General features: G+C 57.3%; 1 protein-coding gene across 3 annotated transcripts in view; it reads left to right on the forward strand.

The window, feature by feature from the left end:
• NPLOC4 (NPL4 homolog, ubiquitin recognition factor) overlaps positions 1-20345 on the forward strand; it is a 29708-nt gene that overhangs the window by 3624 nt on the left and 5739 nt on the right. For all 3 annotated transcript variants that reach the window (XM_036338998.1, XM_036338997.1, XM_036338999.1), the window contains exons 3-13: positions 2371-2483; positions 3834-4010; positions 5405-5453; positions 6134-6228; positions 7883-8006; positions 9754-9933; positions 12560-12646; positions 14520-14591; positions 14728-14854; positions 16283-16443; positions 20005-20076. In XM_036338998.1, coding sequence (XP_036194891.1) covers positions 2371-2483; positions 3834-4010; positions 5405-5453; positions 6134-6228; positions 7883-8006; positions 9754-9933; positions 12560-12646; positions 14520-14591; positions 14728-14854; positions 16283-16443; positions 20005-20076 — 1257 coding nt within the window. The remainder of the gene's footprint in view (positions 1-2370; positions 2484-3833; positions 4011-5404; positions 5454-6133; positions 6229-7882; positions 8007-9753; positions 9934-12559; positions 12647-14519; positions 14592-14727; positions 14855-16282; positions 16444-20004; positions 20077-20345) is intronic.

The following is a 20345-nucleotide window of genomic DNA, read 5'->3' on the forward strand; positions in this document are numbered from 1 at the left end:
GGCCCACGTCCTGTCTGCCATTGTGGCCCCTGTTGAGTCACCCCAGGTCCGACCTGTTCTTTCTCGGGGCAGCTCCTAGTCTGGTCATAATTGGCCTTTCAGCGGCATGTGACACAGTCCCTTCTTTTAACACTTGGAAACTTTTTTTAAAACCGTGAAGTAAGATATGTACTGAGAGAGGCTTGAAAAACGATGAAGCAAAGGCCCAGGTCACAGTGGCGGTGTTGCCAGCGTTCCGGCAGCCACGGGGCAGCCCTCCGCCTCCTCCACCCCGGCACCCTCTCCTGCCCCGAGGGCTGGGGTGGAGGAGGCGGGAGGCGCTGTGAGGCTCTGCGGAGCTTGTGCCCAAAGGCCAGCCTCACGTTAGGTGTCGGCCGGCATCTTCAGGTGCAGAGCTCAGACTCTCCTGGGGCAGTGGCTCCATGGGAGCCCTGTGACCACACCGGGACTCCGCCCGCCCCCGGGCCAGCTCATGGGCGGGGCGGCCTCCGCTGTCCGCTTGGGCATCGCCGTCCGTGCTGACAGGACCAGGACGCCCGTGGTGTGCTCGTCCGTCTGCAGCCACCTTCGCTCCGAGGGCTGGTCTCGCAGCTCCCCTGCGAGTGTTACGTCTGGGAGTATTTACCGTCCCTGCAGCCAACATCCTGCGGAGGAGGGCTCATTCCTGGGGGCAGCTGCAGTGCTTCGTCTGCAGGAAGCATGGTTTTTGCAGAATTGGTGAAATACCACAGTTAATTTCAGTTTATATTGAAGCCGTTTCAGAGAAGAGTCAAAGCTATTATTTTTAGTCTTGAGTCCTAATTTTTTTGTACTTGGGGACACAAAATTTCAGTCTTAATTTCCTGATGCTTAATTTTATAATGCCACTTTTAGCTTGGGGAAAACTACGTGGTATCAAATGCTTACTTCAGTGTATCGATATAAAATCGTAACTTTGTCTTAAAGATCATTTTGATCACTTTTAGAATTTCAGAATGACAAGGTGATTTGGAGTTAGTTTTAATCCTTTTTTAAAAATCAGTGGAAAATAGGTTAGTACATAAAGTTAATCATTAAGTCAACTCTTTCCTGATAGTAAATCCATGCGAGCTCTATCAGTAACTCCACGTGAGCGGAGACGTCACTCGTAGGTAAAAGAACCAGGGAGAAGAGCGCGCGTGCGGGTCTCCTGGGGACCTGCCTCGTCTCCCTCGGGCTCGCGGGGCAGTGGTGTGAGTTTCCCGTGTGTCACTCAGGCTCCTCAGGTCTGGGTTCTGCCGGGTCCGTGGCTCTGCAGCCTGCAGCGCGCCCACGAGCTCTTCCTCCGTGAGCCTGTGGCACAGCCCCTGCCTGTGGCTGATGGGAACGGTCTCCTCCGACCCGTGTGGGAGGGTGTTTGCAGCTGCAGGCGCAGGGCTGACAGACCTGACCCCGCGCCCCCGGGACGCCCGTCGGCGTGGGCCCATGTCCCGGGACGGCTTCCTTCTTATTCCTCCTTGAGGCTTGCTGGGCTCCCGGGCTGTTATTCTGTGGTTTCATCCAAGTGGAGCTTCAGCCGTTTTCTTTAAGGGGTTTCTCAGCTCTGCTCTTACTCTTTCGGGAGGATCATCTGACGTCGTCCCCGGGCTCCTCGGCCTGTTCATCTCTCTCCTGTAGTTTCTATTAGCCTATTTCTATGTTAATCGGCTCCTTCTGTCGTCTCCCTTCTGCGGAAGCATCCAGTGAATTTCCATGTCAGCTGCTGCACATCCATGTGGACGAGGTCCTCCTGCCCTTCCCCAGTCTGCTCTGTGGCTCTGCTCAGGCCTCTGCCCAGGCTCCTCAGAGAGGCCGCCCTGTCCTCGCGCCTCACTCTTCCCTTCCTGCCTGTGGTCTCCGTCCTTGGTGACTTTGTCTCCCTTGTTGGTGTTCAGACCCTCGATGGCAGGAGCCTGGCCTGTTGCACTCACTGTTCTGGGTACCGGAGCGGAGCCAGCACGAGGACTGCTTGCCGCGTGCTGGGTGCCCTCGTGCGTGGCCCACACCCGGCCCAGCGGGCGTTCAGCGCTGATGCGCAGGCGTCTTTCGCTGCTTCGTCCTTCTCTTAGGGTCAGCATTGGAATTGGGTTTTTACACTTGACTTCAACAGAAGTTGCCCCCAGACACAGTCATGGCTCTGAAATGTGCCCTCAGTCTGAGTGTTACGTGGAGCTGTGCTTCTTTTTGGCCACTTTTCTCATTTTGCTGGACATCTGTGTAAGCAGAACTGATTTCCTCACGAGAGCGAAAGTAGCGAGAGATTCGGTTACCAAGGAGCAGCTTCTGAATTGAGTGAGGGTCCCGTCTCGCCTGGCGTGCGCGCAGTCAGCACTGACACAGCTGTTTCATGAAATCTGTTGTTGGCTCTTTCAGGTCGCAAAGGAGTTTGGCTTCCAGAATAATGGCTTCTCAGTTTACATCAATAGAAACAAGACCGGAGAGATAACAGCATCATCCAACAAGTCCCTCAACCTGCTGAAGATCAAGTGGGTACCACTGTGAGGAGACGCGGGGGAGGCCCTGGGGGCTGCTTGTCGAGCATTTTCCTCTGGCGTCCGGGTGGCGGGGGCCACAGCGGCACGCCGACAGCGTGGGCGCCGCAGATGCGTCCTGAGGCGCTTCACTGGGAGCGTCTGGTGAGACAAGACTGTGTTTGGGTGGATTTGGCGAAGTGTGGTCACATGAGAACAGCAAGTGCAGCCCAGCCGTGTGGCTCAGTGGTTGAGCATCGACCTATGGACCAGGACGTCAGGGTTTGATTCTTGGTCAGGGGTGTGCAGGAGACAGCTGATCGATGATTCTTTCTCATTGATGTCTCTCTCCCTTTCCCTTCCTCTCTCTGAAATCAATGAAAATATATTTAAAAAAAGAAAAATAACCTGGGGCCTAGACAGAAATTCCTGACAAAAAAAAAAGCATGCCTGTCCCGTTTGGCTCAGGGGATAGAGTGTTGACTTGCAACCAAAGGGTCCCGGGTTTGAGTCCAGTCGGGCACATACCTTGGTTGCAGGCTCCTCCCCCTCCTGGGCCCTGGTGGGGGCTCATGCAGGAGGAAACCAATCGATGTGTTTCTCTCACAGATATTTCTCTCCGTTTTCCCCACTTTCTTCCCTTCTCTCTAAAAAGCAATGGAAAAATATCCGTGCGTGAGGATTTTTAAAAAAGCAAATGCAGACAGCATGTCTCTGAGACTCGTCTTCAGCAGTGCCGTGTGTGCGTGCCCGCGCATGGGCAGGAACAAGGAGAAAGAAATGGAAGGATGTGTCCAAAGCAGATAGGATGGGGGGCTGGATAGGGGGCTAAGGAGCGAATGAAGGGACGTGGGGGCCAAGCAGAGAATGAGATGGGGGGAGAAGCTGCCTGCCCCCCAGGCTGTGTGGTGACTCCAGCTGGCCCTTGACCCATGAGGGTCTGAGCTGCGCAGGTCCACTCCTACGCAGATGTTTCCCAGTAAACACAGTATTTTCAGTCCGCAGCTGGAAACCGAGGGTCAGAGCCGTCGTATATGGGGGTGGCCCTAACGCCGCGTTCCCGGGTCAGCAGGGTGTCCCTCTGTGTGAAGCTAGAGAGGCATGTGGCCGTGTGTCATCAGTGCTCACATGCAGTTGGCAGGAAAGCACCGTTGCAGAGACCCTGCTGCTGATCTTTCTAAGCTGGAAGCAGAGGGGAGACGGGAGAAGAGCCGTCTGGTCTCTGTTGAGAGTGGCCGCCTCGTGTTGAGCTTTCAGCCTGGTCGGCCTGGGCTTTGGCAGAGGTCAGACCCTCACATCCAGGTGGTGTCTGTGCAGCTCAGGGGCCCGAAGGCAGATGGGCCTGGACTGTTTGTCGTTGAACAGGCACGGCGATTTGTTGTTCCTGTTCCCCTCGAGCCTGGCCGGACCCTCGTCGGAAATGGAGACGTCCGCCACGGTGGCGCTGAAGGCTCTTGGGGCTCCCAACGTGGTGGAAGACGAGATCGACCAGTACCTGAGCCGGCAGGACGGGAAGATCTACCGGGGCCGCGACCCGCAGCTGTGAGTGCGGCCGGGACTGTTTGTAACGCGTCTGCTGGTCGCGAGGGTCCAGGAGGAACCCAGGTTGACCCTCATGTGCCCAGAGAGACCTGAGTGCTCCGTGCGGAGGGGGGAGGGGTGACACCTGGGCGCGCACCTGCAGGGGGCTCGCCCTGCCACCCCGTGTAGTGAAGGTGGAGCCGTTCCAGCATCACACGCCCGGACTGGCTTCTGTTCTTCAGTGAACACCTTGTTTGCGGAAGACAGTGCCCCTCCGAACGTTCGCTTTTCTCCTGGGACCATATAAATGCCTGTGACGTGTGCTTTCCTTTAGATTTTTCAATTCCTTTTAAGGAAAGCAGTTAGAAACACCTGTGTCTGCGCTTGGGGCGCAGAGCTGCCTGAGGGAAGGTGCCTGCCCACAGCGGAGTCTTGTTAACTTCATCCTCCCTGGGCGTGGAGGTGCCAACACCCAGACTCGGGGGCTCCAGACGCTGCCTTTGCAGCTTGTCGGTCTCGGATCCAAGAGCCCGAGTGGTGCTCTGCTGCTGTCGGCACAGAGCCTCTCCCACGTCCTTTCCTCCTGGCGGCCGCTGCCCGCTCCCCCGTCGGTGCCTTGAGGCTTCATGAGCCGCGTGTGCATGTGCAAGCTGACCTCTCGTCTAGCCATAGAGCCTGCCTGTTAGAGACCAGCCCTCTGCTCAGAAATGTCGAGCTCACGGCACCCAAGAGCATGACCCCATTTGAAAAGGGCTCTGACTGAGCCTGGCCCCGTGGCTCAGCGCTCAGAGCGCCAGCCGGCACCAGTCAGTGGGAAGGAAAGCGCCATTGCAGAAACCCTGCTGCTGACCTCTCAGCTGGAGCGGGAGAGACTGGAGAAGAGGGTTCTGTCTCTTGGAAGTGGAAACCTCGTGTTTAGCTTTCAGGGCACCCTGCCTGGGGCGTACAGGCCCAAGCAATCGATGTGTCTCTCACATCGTTTCTCCCTTCCCCTCTCCCTCCCTTCCATTGTCTCTGAAAAGGCAATGGAAAATACCCTCAGGTAAGGATTTACAAAAAAAAAAGGATTATTTGAGCCGGGAGGGACCACTGGGCTTTCACCCAGCCCGTCCTCCTCGTGCCCGGGTGCACATCCACTGTGGCTTGGGCACAGCTCCCAGGTTTCTCTGCCCGAAGTGACTGCACCCGAGCCAGGCATCCTCTACGGGCTTTTTCCAAACTAGAGTTGTTTACCTACCTCTGTCGGGGTCTGCCGTATCCATGGACCCGTTTCTAGTATTTGCTTAAGATTTTTACTTATTTAAATGACTTTATACCCATTCCCTGTGATTTTGTTAGTGTCAGAAGCACCGGGAGGCGGCAGGAGGCAACAGGCGTGCTAACCACTGTGTTTCTTTGCCCTGCGCTCTTCGCAGGTGCCGCCATGGGCCGCTGGGCAAGTGCGTGCACTGTGTTCCTCTGGAGGTGAGTCTGCAGCGGTTCCTGCTCTCCCGGAGCCCTGCACTGCCTCGGGGCTAGAGGACCTGCCTCTTTACTGCCCTGGGCCTCGTTATCCCGCCAGGGCCCGCCGCACAGAGGCACAGAGGCGAGCCCTTATTTATGGCGGCGGCCTTCGGGGTGCATTGTGGATGGCTCAGCATTTGTGTTGCTGTGATGAAGGGCCGTGCTTACCGGGGCTCCTGGGCCATCCTTTCACCCTGACACACAGCTGCGCCAGGCACTTCTGTGCTCGTCGTCTTTTAGATTTGCTTCGCCCTGAGTCCCACGCCCGCTGATCTGTCTGGTGAGAGTGAGAGTCACCGTGATAGTGCTGACGGCACCCGGCTAGGCTGAGTTACGGCAGAGGCAGCCCCGTCGCCACGAGGCTTCTCTTTCTTGTTTCATCTTGTGACTTTCTGGGGAAATATTGTCCCAATCTTACTTGCCTTAGGGCATTTTATATTTAATGGAGACCCATTTCCATTTCCATCTTGAAAAGATAGGCACCCAAAGAAAAGGTGGGTTCTGACCTAGAGTGGCAGAGAGAGCCAGCCCAGCCCGCCCTTGCCCGTGGGCCTGGCCCTTTCTGCCACACTGATCCGCCCGCGCCAGCCTGCAGCCCCAGCAGGTGGGACCGCGGGTGTGTGACCGCTCTGTCTCGGCAGCCATTCGACGAGGACTACCTGAACCACCTGGAGCCGCCCGTGAAGCACATGTCCTTCCACGCCTACATCCGGAAGCTGACCGGGGGCGCCGACAAGTAAGTGACCTGCGGGCGGCGGCACAGTTTGCTGTGTGTTGGTAGGTGGTGGCTGAAGCCACCGGGCAGATAAATAAGAAAAGCAAAGATGGCATCTGGGCCCAACGCACTTGGACTCATGGGTTTGCCTGATTGTAGAAAAGAAACAGGTGGGTGGAAACTGATGCCCAGAGCCTGGCGTGTGGGGCAGATGCCAGGCTGGTGATGCCACTGTGGAGGCCCCAGGGACTTCCCAAACTTTCCTGGGTAGACAGTGCCCTGGCCACTTGGTGCTGAAGGTGGATGAGATGAGGCGTGATGGTGGCCAGTCGTGGCTGGCGTCTGAGTTTTGCTCTGCTTTCTGGAAAAACAAAACCACCCGTGGTCACGTCGGACCGCCTCCGTCAGCCCCCCCGCCCGGAGCCTGGTGTGTAGCAGCCCTGTGGGTCTGGAGCGGTGGCGCTGGCACGGGCTGGCCATGTCTGCAGGGTCAGCCAGGCGGGCACGGGCGGCTCTTCCCGTGAGTGCAGGCCGTGATGGTGGCTGGAGACAGACCATTTTGATGTCTTTTCAACCATGTCAAGTCCTTGCCTGTGTGAACCTTCTGTCGACCACATCCTGCTGTGATTTCTCACTCCCGCCCGAGTCAGCAGATCGTGGGGCCTGATTGTCGTTTTGCTCTGACAGCCGCTGACATCCTAAAATGACTTTTAAAAATGTTTGGCCAGGAGAAAAAACTCCCACCAGACACCCATTCTTGCCTGTCAGTGGGATAAGCTGTGGAAGTTTATGGACCAGGGGCGTGAATTTGCCAGCCTTTCTTCGTCTGGGTCCAGGACCTTGGGATCCGGGGGCACGTTTGTTCCTGTCACCAACCTGCGAGCGCCAAGCGCTCCACTCGCCCTCTGAGCAGAGGCCGGGGCTGTGAGACGAGGCCGAGTGCTGGGGCCGTTCTGTGGGCAGGACACGGGCAGAGGGTTCGCCCCAATGTTCTGAGCAGGGCCCGTGCTTCCTCGCTGGCAGGCTTGTAGCCACAGTTTTTGTTTTGGCCAAAAGCAGAGTGAAGATGTCTTTGTTGTGTATCCTAATCAGTCTTTCCTGAGAAAAAGCAATTTTTACAAACCTCTAGGTATGTGTCTCACAGTGAATGTCGCTGATAAATTAATGAAACTTAAAAAGCACTGCATTTCCCTTCAGGGATACAGGTTAGATCAAAGGATATTCAACAGTATTCTTTTTTAAAAAATATTTTTTATTAAAAAAATTTTTTTTTATTGATTTCAGAGAGGAAGGGAGAGGGAAAGAGAAATAGAAACATCAGTGATGAGAGAGCCACTGACCGGCTGCCTCCTGCACGCCCCGCACTGGGATCGAGCCTGAACTTCCTGTGCAGGCGATGAGGCTCCGCCAGCTGAGCTGCGCCGGCCAGGGCTCACCAGTGTTCTTGACAGCCATCGTGGGAATTAGAGCGGGACGGGGACAATCAAAGGGTTTAGTGGGAACGGCGAGGCGGGCCTGGAGTCCAGTGCACAGGAGCCAGCCGCCACTCCCTGCTGCTCCTCTATGGCTCGCCCCGCCCCGCGGAACTGTTCAGAGTAGATGGTATTTGAGTGTTGTTGCCAGTCTCCGCGAGCGTTTCCTGTTGTCACGGCTGATGACGTTGGCTCTTGTTCAGGGGGAAGTTTGTTGCCCTGGAGAACATCAGCTGCAAGATTAAATCGGGGTGTGAGGGCCACCTCCCGTGGCCCAACGGGATCTGCACCAAGTGCCAGCCCAGCGCCATCACGCTCAACAGACAGGTGAGTGACAGCGCGGGGCGGGCTCCGGGGCTGAGAGTGGACACTGCCCTGGAGGGGAGCTGGCCGAGGAGGGGCCCCTGGTGGAATCGCACCCTGAAGCTCGTGCCAGCAGGGGTGGCGTCGGTTTCCTGTTTGTCAGCTTGTGTGGAGGCGAAACTTCCCCGTGGCCGTCCCGACACTCCGTGCTTGTGGCTCGGCCTCGTGGCCCTCGCGTCTCTGGGGCCTCGGGAAGCGGGTCCTGGACCCTCTCGGGGCGCCTGCCCGGGGCTGAAGCAGGAGGGAAACAACCAGGACAACTGGGGTTCTTCTGGCCTTTGCCACTGGGGCCCTGCCTGCCCCGAGAACAGCCCACCGTGTTCCCTGCCGCTGCGGCCGCGCTTGCTCCTCAGGGAACCCCCGTCCGTCTGGAAACCGTTCCTCCTCCTCCTCCTGTCCTTCCCGCTGTCTTCTCGTTCTCTTTCTTTTTGAGAACGACTCTTTCCTCTATCCCAGTGGTTCTCAACCTTCCTCACACCGCAAACCTTTAATACAGCTCCTCATGTGGTGGTGACCCCCAACCATAACATTATTTTCTTTTTTTTTTTTTTTAAATATATTTTATTGATTTTTTACAGAGAGGAAGGGAGAGAGATAGAGAGTTAGAAACATCGATGAGAGAGAAACATTGATCAGCTGCCTCCTGCACATCTCCTACCGGGGATATGCCCGCAACCCAGGTACATGCCCTTGACCGGAATCGAACCTGGGACCTTTCAGTCCGCAGGCCGGCGCTTTAGCCATTGAGCCAAACCGGTTTCGGCCATAACATTATTTTCGTTGCTACTTCATAACTGTAATGTTGCTACTGTTATGAATCGTCATGTAAATATCTGATGTGCTGTATGTGTTTTCCGATGGTCGCGACCCACAGGTTGAGAACCGCTGCTCTAGAGACTTTGAACACCTCCCTTTTAGGTGAAATCCCAGCAAGGTTCATTTGAGTTAACTTAGCTAGGAACCCCTCTCCCCCACGTACCCACTAGAACAGCGGTTCTCAACCTGTGGGTCGCAACCCCTTTGGCGGTCGAACGGCCCTTTCACAGGGGTCGCCTAAGACCATCCTGCGTATCAGGTATTTACATGACGATTCATCACAGTAGCAACATGACAGCTATGAAGTAGCAACGAACATAATTTTATGGTTGGGTCACAACATGAGGAACTGTATTTAAAGGGCCAGAAGGTTGAGAACCACTGCACTGCAATCTGAAGTGGTCCTAAGGGCAGAGCACATTCTAAAGCAGTGGTCGCCAGCCAGAGGTCCACGAGGTCCGAAAGGTTGGCAGCCGCTGTTCTAAAGCGTGCGCGCACGTGTGTGTGTGTGTGTGTGTTTGTGTGTAGAGCCAGGTAAAAGCTATTTATTTTTACCTATGTAATTTTATTAACCATTGTCACCCCAATGAATTTAATTTTAAAAAGGCTACTTGCCCTGACTGGTTTGGCTCAGTGGATAGAGCATTGGCCTGTGGACTCAGGGGTCCCGGGTTCGATTCTGGTCAAGGGCATGTACCGCGGTTGCGGGCACATCCCTAGTGGGGGATGTGCAGGAGGCAGCTGATCCATGTTTCTCTCTCACGGATGTTTCTAACTCTCTATCCCTCTCCCTTCCTCTCTGTAAATAATCAATAAAATATATTAAAAAACAATTAAAAAGGCTACTTATTTCTTAGGGATGTCTTTACTTAGCCGCATGTTGTTAACTCTACAGAAATACAGACATGTGGACAATATCATGTTTGAGAATCACACGGTTGCTGACCGCTTCCTGGACTTCTGGAGGAAGACGGGGAACCAGCACTTCGGGTACTTGTACGGGCGGTACACGGAGCACAAGGACATTCCCCTGGGCATCCGGGCCGAGGTGGCCGCCATTTACGAGCCTCCTCAGGTGGGTCTGCGTTTCCTCGTGAGGCTGTGTGGGCTCTCAGATGGCAGCTCCTTTGCCCTGTGTCTGTTTCTGCGCGCGCACACACACGCACACGCACACGCACACACGTACACACGTACACACACACACGATACTTACTCTCTGAATTACTGGAGAGGAAGATCGTGGCTCCTAAATACTTCAGTGTGTGTTTCCCCGATGGACATAGAGAGTATCAGGACATTCTCTTCCGTGACAAGTACGTTTGTCAACATAAGTACATTGGACGTCGACACTGTATTCGTGTCTCACCTGCCAGCTGCAGTCCATTGCCATCAGCTGCGCCCAGAGTGTCCGCAGTCCTTCCCTCTCCTCTTACCCCGTGTGTCCTCCCCTGGCTCAGCTCTTCCGGGCACAGCGGAAACAGTCATGCGGTCTTCACCCTGCCCCCCCACGGCTCAGAACACGGCCCCGGCATGGCCGCTGGTGTGGCCTGGAAACAGGATCAGGCTTTTTTGGTGGGAGAGGAGGGTCCCCAGGGAACCCCTGTTACTACGTGTGTGAGTTTTTTAAGGTTTTGATTTTTGGAGAGCGAAAGTATTGATGTGAGAGAGAAACCTCAGTTGGTGCCTCCTGCACGCCCTGTTGGGGATGGAGCCCCACTCCAGGCATGTGCCCTGACCGGGAATCGAACGAGCAATCTATTAGTGCAGGGATGATGCCCAGCTAACTGAGCCACCCCGGCCGGGGCTGTCACTCTGCCTTAAAGTTACTTGGGCCCTGGCCGTGTGGCTGAGTTCGTTGGAGTGTCGTCCCATACACCGAGAGGTTTGATTCCCGGTCAGGCCACGTACCTAGGTTGTGGTTTGATCCCTGGTCAAGGTGCGTGTGGGAAGGAAACTGATCGGTCTTTCTCTCTCACGTGGATGTTTCTCTCCCTTCCCCGCTCTAAAGTCAGTAAGCATGTCTTCGGGTGAAGGTTTAAAAAATAAGTAATAATTGAAGTTAAAAAAGAAAAGTAAAGTTACTGGGAAGATCCTTCCGTACAACAATGCTACCAGTCAGTTATGGCTCATGCTCATTGGCTGTGTTCTAGTTTGAGTAGCGAAGGGTTGCTTTTCCATATAAGTGGACATGAGTTCCAGGGAGCAGTGCCCCCTGACGCGGAGGCAGTGTACTCGTGTCTGCACTGGATCATGAGCTGTAACAGAAATAAGATGGACTGGGGGTGGCTAGGGCGCGGGATGGTGGAGCACAGCAGACATTGGCAGCTGAGCGGGGTGCTGGTACACGGTGCGCTGTGTAACATTCTGGTGACTTTGCTATATATTTGGGGGGGGGGGGGAATTGCACATTTCTAACGTCAGACCTGCAAACAGGCATTTCCTTCTTCTGTGCCCTCCCTCCCCTGCAGGTAGTGCCACCTGTAACAGTTTCTAGTCTAGGTTGCCGAAGTCTGACTGTTTTAATGTAAGCAGACACACACGGCACTCACTGTCCCCAGCCTTCGGTCCTGTGGGTCTGCTCGCACTGGGCACACCTGCCCTGGAGAGTGCACCAGGACCGCCTCCTTTCTGCATGAACCAGGGTCTGACGCAGGCGCGTGGCCGTGGCTGGTGTGCAGGCCTGGGCTGCCCACAGTGCCAGTGCCTCCGTGGCTGTGCCTGTGAGTAGGTTTGAGTGCAGTCTCCCTCCCTCCCGTTTACTGAGAGCTGCCATGAGGTGCGTGGCCACGCCTTTGTGTGGTTCCCTGACGAGGTGGCAGCAGAGACCCCTCTAGAAGAGCCTGGTGCCCCCCCCCCCCCCCCCGGCACTGGGCCCGGCTCGGTGTGAGGGAGTCTGATTGCGGAGGATCCCCACGTTCCTTTAGAGTGAGACCAAGCAGGAGATCAGGACAGAACCCTCTGGCGCCCAGACGGCTCCAGCATCCTCAGCCCCTGGGTCCTGGGGGTGCCCCGCGGACCCTGCACCTCCAGCTCGTTAGGCGTTGAAGCTCATGCTGCACATGGTGCGAGCAGGGTCCTCAGGTTTGTCCTGCGTGTGACTTGGTCTCTGCTCCGAAGGATTAATGGTCCCAGACGGGGGTGCCAGCAGCAGGCAGCTCTGTGGCTCTCCAGGTGTGGCTGGTGGGCAGGTGCCGGCAGGGAGCTCGGGCCGGGCTTGCGCGCTGTCCTGGCTCTGCGGCCTGTGCCTCTGCTCAGCACAACGCTTCCTCCTGCTGACCCACAGCTGCCTTCCAGGGCAGGTTCAAGGCCCCCGAGCATCGCCTCCTGCAGGCAGCTGGGGCTGGGCCAGCAGGCTGGGCAGGAGGCAGCCAGAGTGAACCTGTTTATCAGGAGCGCTTTGAAACCAGCCTCTTCCCCGCAGAGGACCTTACCCCGTGGAGCGCCCTCCTGAGCCCCGACAGCCCTCCTGGCGGCTCAGCTGCGGCATCAGGTCTCCGTGTTCGGAAGCACATGCAGCCGAGGGACGCGTGGAAGCGGCTTGGGCTGTGTGCGTTCTCTGGCGGCCTGGCGTCCTCTCCGCTGCTGTCACCCCCTCTAGGCCGGGGCACCCAGCGCTCCTTTGTGACAGTGAAGCCAGGGTGGAGGTGGGGGCCCGCGCTCTTCTGAGCCTCCTCTGACCCCTCTCCCTTCAATGCCGACAGATCGGGACACAGAACAGCTTGGAGCTTCTTGAAGACCCAAAAGCCGAGGTGGTGGATGAAATCGCTGCCAAACTCGGCCTGAGGAAGGTACCGTGGAGCCGGGCTCGGTGGGGTCATCGGGAGGGAGCGTGGCCAGGCCCAGGCCGGACGGAGCCCTCAGCTGCTCACGCCAGCAGTACGCCGTCGGTGCAGGCAGCCTGTCTGCAGCCTCGCGGTGTTGACTGGGTTTCTCTGATTCAGCGCTCAATGCAAACATGTCCCTGAGCATAGAATGTACGACCCCAGCGCAGGGCTGTGACACTGAAATCCGCCAGCCACACTTCTTGGGGACGGCTTCATGGGGGGGACCCCGTCCTCCTGCCAGGCTGTGTCCTCCTGCCCTGCTGCGTACACCTCAGGCGGGAGTTCTTCCCCCCTGCACTGTGGCTGCCTTTGGCACGGCCCGCCACGTGCTCATGTTCCACATGGGGCTGGTGCAGGTGTGTCCTCTTCCGTGGGCACTGAGCTCCCTGGTCAGTGTGGGCGGGAAGCACTTGGGAGGCGGGAGCTGCCTGCTGAGCCTGTGGACCTAGTTTGTCTCATCACATCCTTCTGAGGTTGCTGGGACCTTGAAGGTGGGTCCATAGCTACCTGTGGGTCGGAGCACAGCTTAGCAGCTCGCTGTCAGTCCCTTTCCTGCCAGACCCGTGTAGACAGTGAGCACATTCCCTCTGGCGGCAACGGAACAACGGGAAACGTGCTTTCCAGGCGGGAGTGTCGGCGAAGGCACTTCGCTGTCGTAAGCAGGATGTCCCTTCGTTTCTGACGGGTCAGCATCTCCGTTCAGGGTCATGTTTCTGTTTTAGTCCTGGACGTTTTCCTCGATATAATTTTCTGACCTGTATTTGTTACACGCGTGTAGTTCCTGGTAACCGTGACTACCACGGAGGATTTGAAGTTACCTAAGTGCCTTTCTCCCGACAGTCTCCCCAGCCTATGCAGCTCAGGCTGGTTGTGGCTGTGTCCTCGCCACTGCTTACTCACACCTGTCCTCTAAGTCTCATTTTCTTCATTCATCTGGGCATTTTATTTATTTATTTATTTATTTTTATTTTTTAAAAAATATATTTCTTTATTGGTTTCAGAGAGGAAGGGAGACGGAAAGAGAGATAGAAACATCAATGATGAGAGAGAATCATTGATCGGCTGCCTCCTACACACCCCCACTGGGGATTGAGCCCGCAACCCGGGCATGTGCCCTTGGCCAGAATCGAACCTGGGACCCTTCAGTCCACAGGCCGATGCTCTATCCACTGAGCCAAGCCGGCCAGGGCCATCTGGGCATTTTAGAGGAAAATGACTGTCTCCGAATTTGCCTGGTCGTGTGTGCAGCAGCCGGATTTGAAGAGTTCTGTGTCAGGGTTGTGCAGGCGAGCAGCTGGGCACCAGCTCGCTCCCCCAGGGCACGGGAGTGGGTGTGAGCCTCGATCCAGCCCGTGGCCTCCCAGCCCATCGGCTTCAGGAAGGCTGGAGGCTCGCGGGCAGGGGAGGGCCAGCGGCACGGAGCGCGCAGACCGTCACGGCAGCAGGACGCACCTCGGAGGCCACCCCTGTGGGGACTCGAGGACGGGCTGGGGTGCCTTGGCGCCGGAGGTTCTCGCCCCGCACCTCAGGCGCTCCCTTCCCCGCAGTCCCCAAGGTGCTGTCCGTGCTGCCCCCTCCAGGCCGGGGCTCTTACAGCACCTGGACACGGCCATGTGCTTCCTCTCGGCGGCGCAGGTGCCGTTCCCATGGACAGTCTGTTCCTTTTGTTGACCGTGGGGTCCCTGCACCTGGCACAGGGCTGGGCGTGAACTTGGCTGGCGGGTCAGTGCGTTTGGCTTGTTTGCACCAGGAGGGTGGCCGCCTTGAGCTGAGCAGGTTGGGGCCCAGGTGTGGCCTGGCTGCTGGGGGAGGCTCAGGCTCTGCCCGTGGTCCGCAGGTCGGCTGGATATTCACAGACCTCGTCTCTGAAGACACGCGCAAGGGCACCGTCCGATACAGTCGGAACAAGGTGAGGGGCTCTCGGCTGGGCGGCTGGTTCATAGGAGGCTGTGGGCGTTGGTTTCGCCCCACTTCCCGACGAGCTGCAGTTCGGGCCGCAGTGTCTCCTGGGGCGTGGAGGCTACCATGACGTGCTCTCTCCTCAGGACACCTACTTCCTGAGCGCAGAGGAGTGCATCACCGCGGGGGACTTCCAGAATAAGCACCCCAACATGTGCCGGCTCTCCCCGGACGGGCACTTCGGGTCCAAGTTCGTTACTGCCGTGGCCACAGGTATCGTCAAGACCGTTTCGTTGTGAACGTCGCTTGTTCACTTGTCGTCCTTCACTTAGTTTCCTGAGACGCGAAGTGACTGAAGCTCTGAGCTGAGACGCTCCCTCAGGTCACACGTCGTCCTCCTGGGACCTTGTCCGGGATGGAGGCTGCATGCTTGCTTTTGCAGCTACACAGAGACCCTCTCGACCTGAATCCCGTCATCAAAATGGGGGTGTCACCTGGCTGGTGTGGCTCAGTGGATAGAACGTCGGCCCGCGGACTGAAGGGTCTCGGGTTCGATTCTGTCAAGGGCACGTACCTCAGTTGCAGGATCAATCCCTGGGTCCTGATCAGGGCCCGTCGGGGAGGCAACTAATTGATGTGTCTCTCTCACATCGATGCCTCTCTCTCCCTCTCCCTCTCCCCCTCCCTCTCTCCCTCTTTCCCCTCCCTTCAACTTTCTCTAAAAATCAATGGAAAAACATCCTTGGGTGAGGGTTAACAACAAAATGGCTTTTATCTACCTGGGTGTGCGGGTCCATTCCAGGCCATTGGGCTGTGAATAGCTGTTGGTTGTGTGGGACTTGCCTGAGCTCAGCAATGTCTGCTGTCTTTGAGGACATTCGGCTACAGCCGCTAACCCTTCCCCACTGCTGAGCAACCAGCACCTTCCGGATTTTAAGACCCCTCCCCCCATCTGCTGTTCTCGGCTCTCACAGGCTCGGGGCAACCTGCCCCTTTAATTACTGTTTCTGTAGGGAGTGACTCGGTGGCCAAAGGCATGTCTTCAGGATGACGGGCTCCTCTTGGTCTCCCTGGCCCCACACCCCACTCAGCAGCTCTGACACTCGGCCTCAGCTGTCACTGTAACTGTCACTGGAGGTTTCCGGGTGGGGATTGAGGGACATAAAGTGACGTGTGGGGGCCATGCAGGTGCAGGGAGAGCGGCGCCCTGGGCGGCCACGCTGCAGCGCCGCTGGCCCAGCAGGTTTCTCCAAGGCAGAGGCTGCGTGGGGTGACGCCGGTGCTGTCGTTGCTCTCGCTGCCATGGCTCTGTCCTGCTCCTCTCGCCCACTCCCACCTCCTGCCTCCAGATGCATCCCCCTCACTGGAACGAAAGCTTGCTGGCAGGCAGGCTCCAAACCAGTAGCCCAGGACTTGACTCTGAGCTGAGTTTGTGCGGATATTGGAGAATGTTTACCATCTTGTTTCCCGGATTCCGAGAGAGGGTGCCCTGGGTGGGGCTGCTTGAGGTGCGGCTGTGGCGGCTCCATGCCTGTGTTCAAGGCCTGGTGCTCAAGCCACTTGGAAAGATGCTGTTGGATGTTTTTGAAATCTTAGCTACAACAGGCTCCTGTCGGCTTGTCTGCTCTGTTGGTCTAAAGAGGAGCAGATGCGGGCTTGTCTGCATGTCCTATGGATGCTCACGGAAGGTCTCTCTTGCAGGCGGTCCGGACAACCAGGTCCACTTTGAAGGGTACCAGGTGTCCAACCAGTGCATGGCGCTGGTGCGGGACGACTGCCTGCTGCCCTGCAAGGACGCGCCCGAGCTCGGCTACGTCAAGGAGTCCAGCAGTGAGCAGTACGTGCCTGATGTGTTTTATAAGGTAAACACACGGTGGGCTTCCAGTGGACGGAGGCCGTGTGGACCCTGGCCTGCCGGGCCCGCCTGGTTCTGGTGCTTTCTGGCCACCTGGGCCAGTGGTCCGCTGCAGTGGTTCAGTCTCAGCTGTGGATGAAGGCGTTCCGGGGCTCGGTAGGGCCTGTAACCGGAAGTGGGCGTGGCTTCGCTGGATCTGGCGTTTAGACACCAAATCACTCGCTCTCTAAAAACAAGGAGACGTGCGTGTCAGGGCCTCCCCAGGAGTAAAGACGGAGCTGAGGTCAGTGACGGGCTCTGCGGAAGCTGCCGAGGTTTCCGCTGACGCTTCAGACAAGTGACTGTCCCTTCTAAGTCTTGGTTTCTCGTGGAAGCTGTAAAAACTGTTCTCATTGAGAAGCGCTGTCCGCGTCGACCATGACGAGTCCTGTGCTTCCTGGTGGGACCAGAGACCCCATCTCATGCTCAGCTCGGACTTGTCCCTGGTCGTGACTGAGGCCCCTGCCTGCCCCCACTCCGGGCCGCCTAGGGCTCACCTGGCACCGCCTGCGGCCGCAGGACTTTGTCTTTCTCGGAGCGCGGGGCCGCCTTTATGTCTGAAAGTACTTTGTCTTCATTTTTCAAGGCCGTTTCACTGGGTAGACAGGGCTGAAGGTTTGCGCCACAGTCACCTGACCCACAGGTTTCCCCAGGAGGTCGCTGTCACCCTCGCGGGTCCCTCTGTCCATAGCGCGGCTCTTCCCGCTGCTGAGCCGTCCTCCCGTGTCAGGGTTTTTGCCGTCTCATCGGGATGTGCCCGGGCCCTGGCACGTGTGTCCTGTCGGGTTTGTTGAGCTGCTGGGTCTGTGGGTGGATGGTGTCGTTTTGGGCCCTTGTGTTAATTTCTGTTGCTGCCCTAACACGGCTGCAGCTGGGTGGTTGTGACACACCACATGTGACTCCCCTGACCGCTTCGTGCACCTGCTCCAGGCCATCCCGGCCACAGTGGTGCGGGTCTGGCCTGTTTCACCTGAGGTGGGAGCACTGGCTCCCGGTCCCCCCCGGGCGGCTCCCAGCCTGGCCCACAGGAGCATCTGTCTCAGGCCAGCACGGCCTTGAGGGGCTCCTGTCGTTCCACTGGGCGTCCAGGTGACCCAGGTCATCTCCCGATATTCAGGTCAGCTGGGTAGTAACCTTCGTTACACCTGCACAGCCCTGTCTTGTGGGCTTCTACATGTACGTATTGTAACTCCCACATGTTCTAAAGAACACCTTCTAAGAGCAAGTTTCCAAACCGCTGCTGTTGGAAGCTGGTACACTTCTGTATCGAGCACCTTTGCTGTTTCTGCCCCTTAATTCACACGAGGGTCCTGTGGGGTTTCCAGGACCGCACCCCGTACCCCCCACCCCCGCCCGTCCTCGTGCGGCCAGGCTTCCGGGCAGCACCAGAGCCCACGCCCTTGTCCTGTTTCACCGTCCAGAACGTGCTTTCGGGATTTCGTCATTACCCTGAGGTGGCTGTGGGTGGTTTAACTCTGCCAGGTGGGCAGTGTGCTTTCCCGGTCGCGCTGTGTGCTGCTGGCATGTGCCCGCAGGCCTGTGCTCCTGCCTTGGTCTCACGCTGTTTCCGTGGGTTGTTAGCTGCGTGTTTGTAGCCCCGGAGGGTGGAGACTGAAGGCGGGCGTGGAAGCCACTGTCCTGGGCGCTGGGTCAGGTTTAACGCATGCTTGTGAGCAGCCGTGCTGCAGCGTTGGTCTGAGGAGCCCTGGTGAGAACTTCTTCCCACTGCAGCCTGTGAGGTCGCAGGTGAGGCTGCTCACGCCGTGTGCTGCCTCTTGGCTGTTCTTAGGGAAAAACAGTGCATTCAGGGTTTCACCTGCCTTTTCCAGAGCAGGTGGTGCCCGATGGGCGGGGTTTGCCGCTGTCCCAGCACCAGGCCCGGCGTCCTAAACGCTCATGCAGGCAGGAGCCCTGGGCTTCTCCGTGCTGGTGCGCTGGGTCCAGATGTGGCCGTGGTAGGGAGGGAGGCAGGAGGAACCACGATCTTTGACTTAGTGTCTTGCTCAGGAGGAGCTAAAACTGCTGACACTTTGGCAGCTGCCTAACGTAGAACGAAGGCGTCTCCTCCAGCTCCTGCACTGGCATTGCTGACGCTTGTGGAAGTGATTGCCTGTGAGATGGTGGGGCGGGGGGGACGTTGCCTGCTCTTCCCCCAGGGAAGAGGGGCCTGCAGCACCTCTATCTTCTGGGGGAGCAGAGAGGTGTGGTTGGGTAGTGGAATTTGAGAGAGAACAGCTAGACAGAGCAGCTTTAACAAGAGCCCCGGGAGGGGTCACAGCGAGCAGGTGCTGCGACTGCTTCTGCGGTCGGAGCTTCATTCAATATGAAGATGAGTTCCGATGGGCGCGTTACGTGTGAGTCGCTGCAGGTTAGGGCTTGTAGGGCGAGCGTGCATTGTTGGAAGCGGTGGTTTGGTTGGATTGGATTTGACTCCTGCCTCCTGGTCTCCTCCATCGAGAAATTGCCGCTTCTGGGGCGCCCGGGCCTCAGCAGGCTCCCTCCTCTGGCTGCCGGTGGAAGCCGGTGAGCTGGGCCAGCTTGGCCGCCGAGGAAACCAACGCAGGGCACTCCCTCCTCCCCTCCAGGCCGAGGGGGAGTCATTCGGCTTCACGGGCTGCACAGACAGACAGCTGTGTGTGGTCTCTAGGAAGGTGTCCTCTGACGGGGGCTGATACTCCGTGGAGGTAGCTGGTTAGGTGGAGCTCAGGGGGACAAGTGCTTGTTGGCAGCTCTGTCGGTTGTGAACAGAGAAGATGAGGAAGGTGTGGATACAGGCGAGATGAGCTGCAGCAGGAATTTCAGTTTCTAAACAAAAGGAGCGAGGCCGGAGGGGGCAGCGGGCTTGGTCTGACCGAGGGCTCTGCGTCCTGGGAGGGTGGCCGTGCCCGCACCCAGGTGGGTCCAAGAGCGTTAAGACAGAGAGACTTTTCCGTAAGCCCCGTCGTGGGAAGCACGGTGTCTAACTGCTCCGACTCCGTGAGTGACTACACCATGCAAGTGGTGCCCCTCAACCTCTCGTGAGAAGCCTCGGTCTCAGGAGTTCATTTCCAAAGCCATTTGAACACAGCATGTTTGACATAAATCAGGTTTACTTGTCATTTTATGATTAATGACCATATGCTAGCTGTTTCCCCCATAATTAAACTTTATGTTCCGCATCTGACAAAGCAAAACTGTGTGGAGTCTGACAGATTGGCGGTGGGTTTCCGTGTCTGTGTCCTTGTGTGCATGTGGCTCATGTGCGCATTTTCTTAGAGACACGTAAGTATTCAGTTCCATCAAGTGGGGTTTCTGAGCTGTGAGAGCGTGGGGGTGGCCCCGGGGGTCCTTCTGCCCAGCGAGTTCCCGTGGAGGCGGCACAAAGAGCTCCTAGGGATGGAAGGCGGGGCCCTGCAGGAAAAGGCTCACTTTCCTTCCTGCTTTTCACACACCTCAGCAAGAACTGTCACCATGGACCAGGGGAGACAGCTCGCGAGGGGAGAAAGGTCGCTGGTCAGCAAACCTCCACTCACCGTTGTTTCCCTTTCAGGACATAGACAAGTTTGGCAACGAGATCACCCAGCTGGCCCGCCCGCTGCCCGTGGAGTATCTGATCATAGATGTAAGTGTGTGCCCCCGGCCCCAGGAGCGCGCTGGAGCCAGGGCTGCGGGGGGAAGGCGGCTGGCGCAGGCCAAGGCCCGGGAGGGCTCCTGGCTTCCCTGAGGAGCCCTCAATTTTAAGGGCTTTTTCTTTTAGTTTTTTCCCCTTAAAAACAACTAGGTGTTAACTTCTCCCAAACTGAAGTGCAACAAAGGACCACCAACCGGTCCGCGCATGCGGGTGCAGGTGCTGCCCTGGTCACAGCTGCTCCCACGGCCGGTCCTCAGGGA

Source organism: Myotis myotis, unplaced genomic scaffold (assembly GCF_014108235.1).
Source record: "Myotis myotis isolate mMyoMyo1 unplaced genomic scaffold, mMyoMyo1.p scaffold_m19_p_17, whole genome shotgun sequence".
NCBI lineage: Eukaryota > Metazoa > Chordata > Mammalia > Chiroptera > Vespertilionidae > Myotis > Myotis myotis.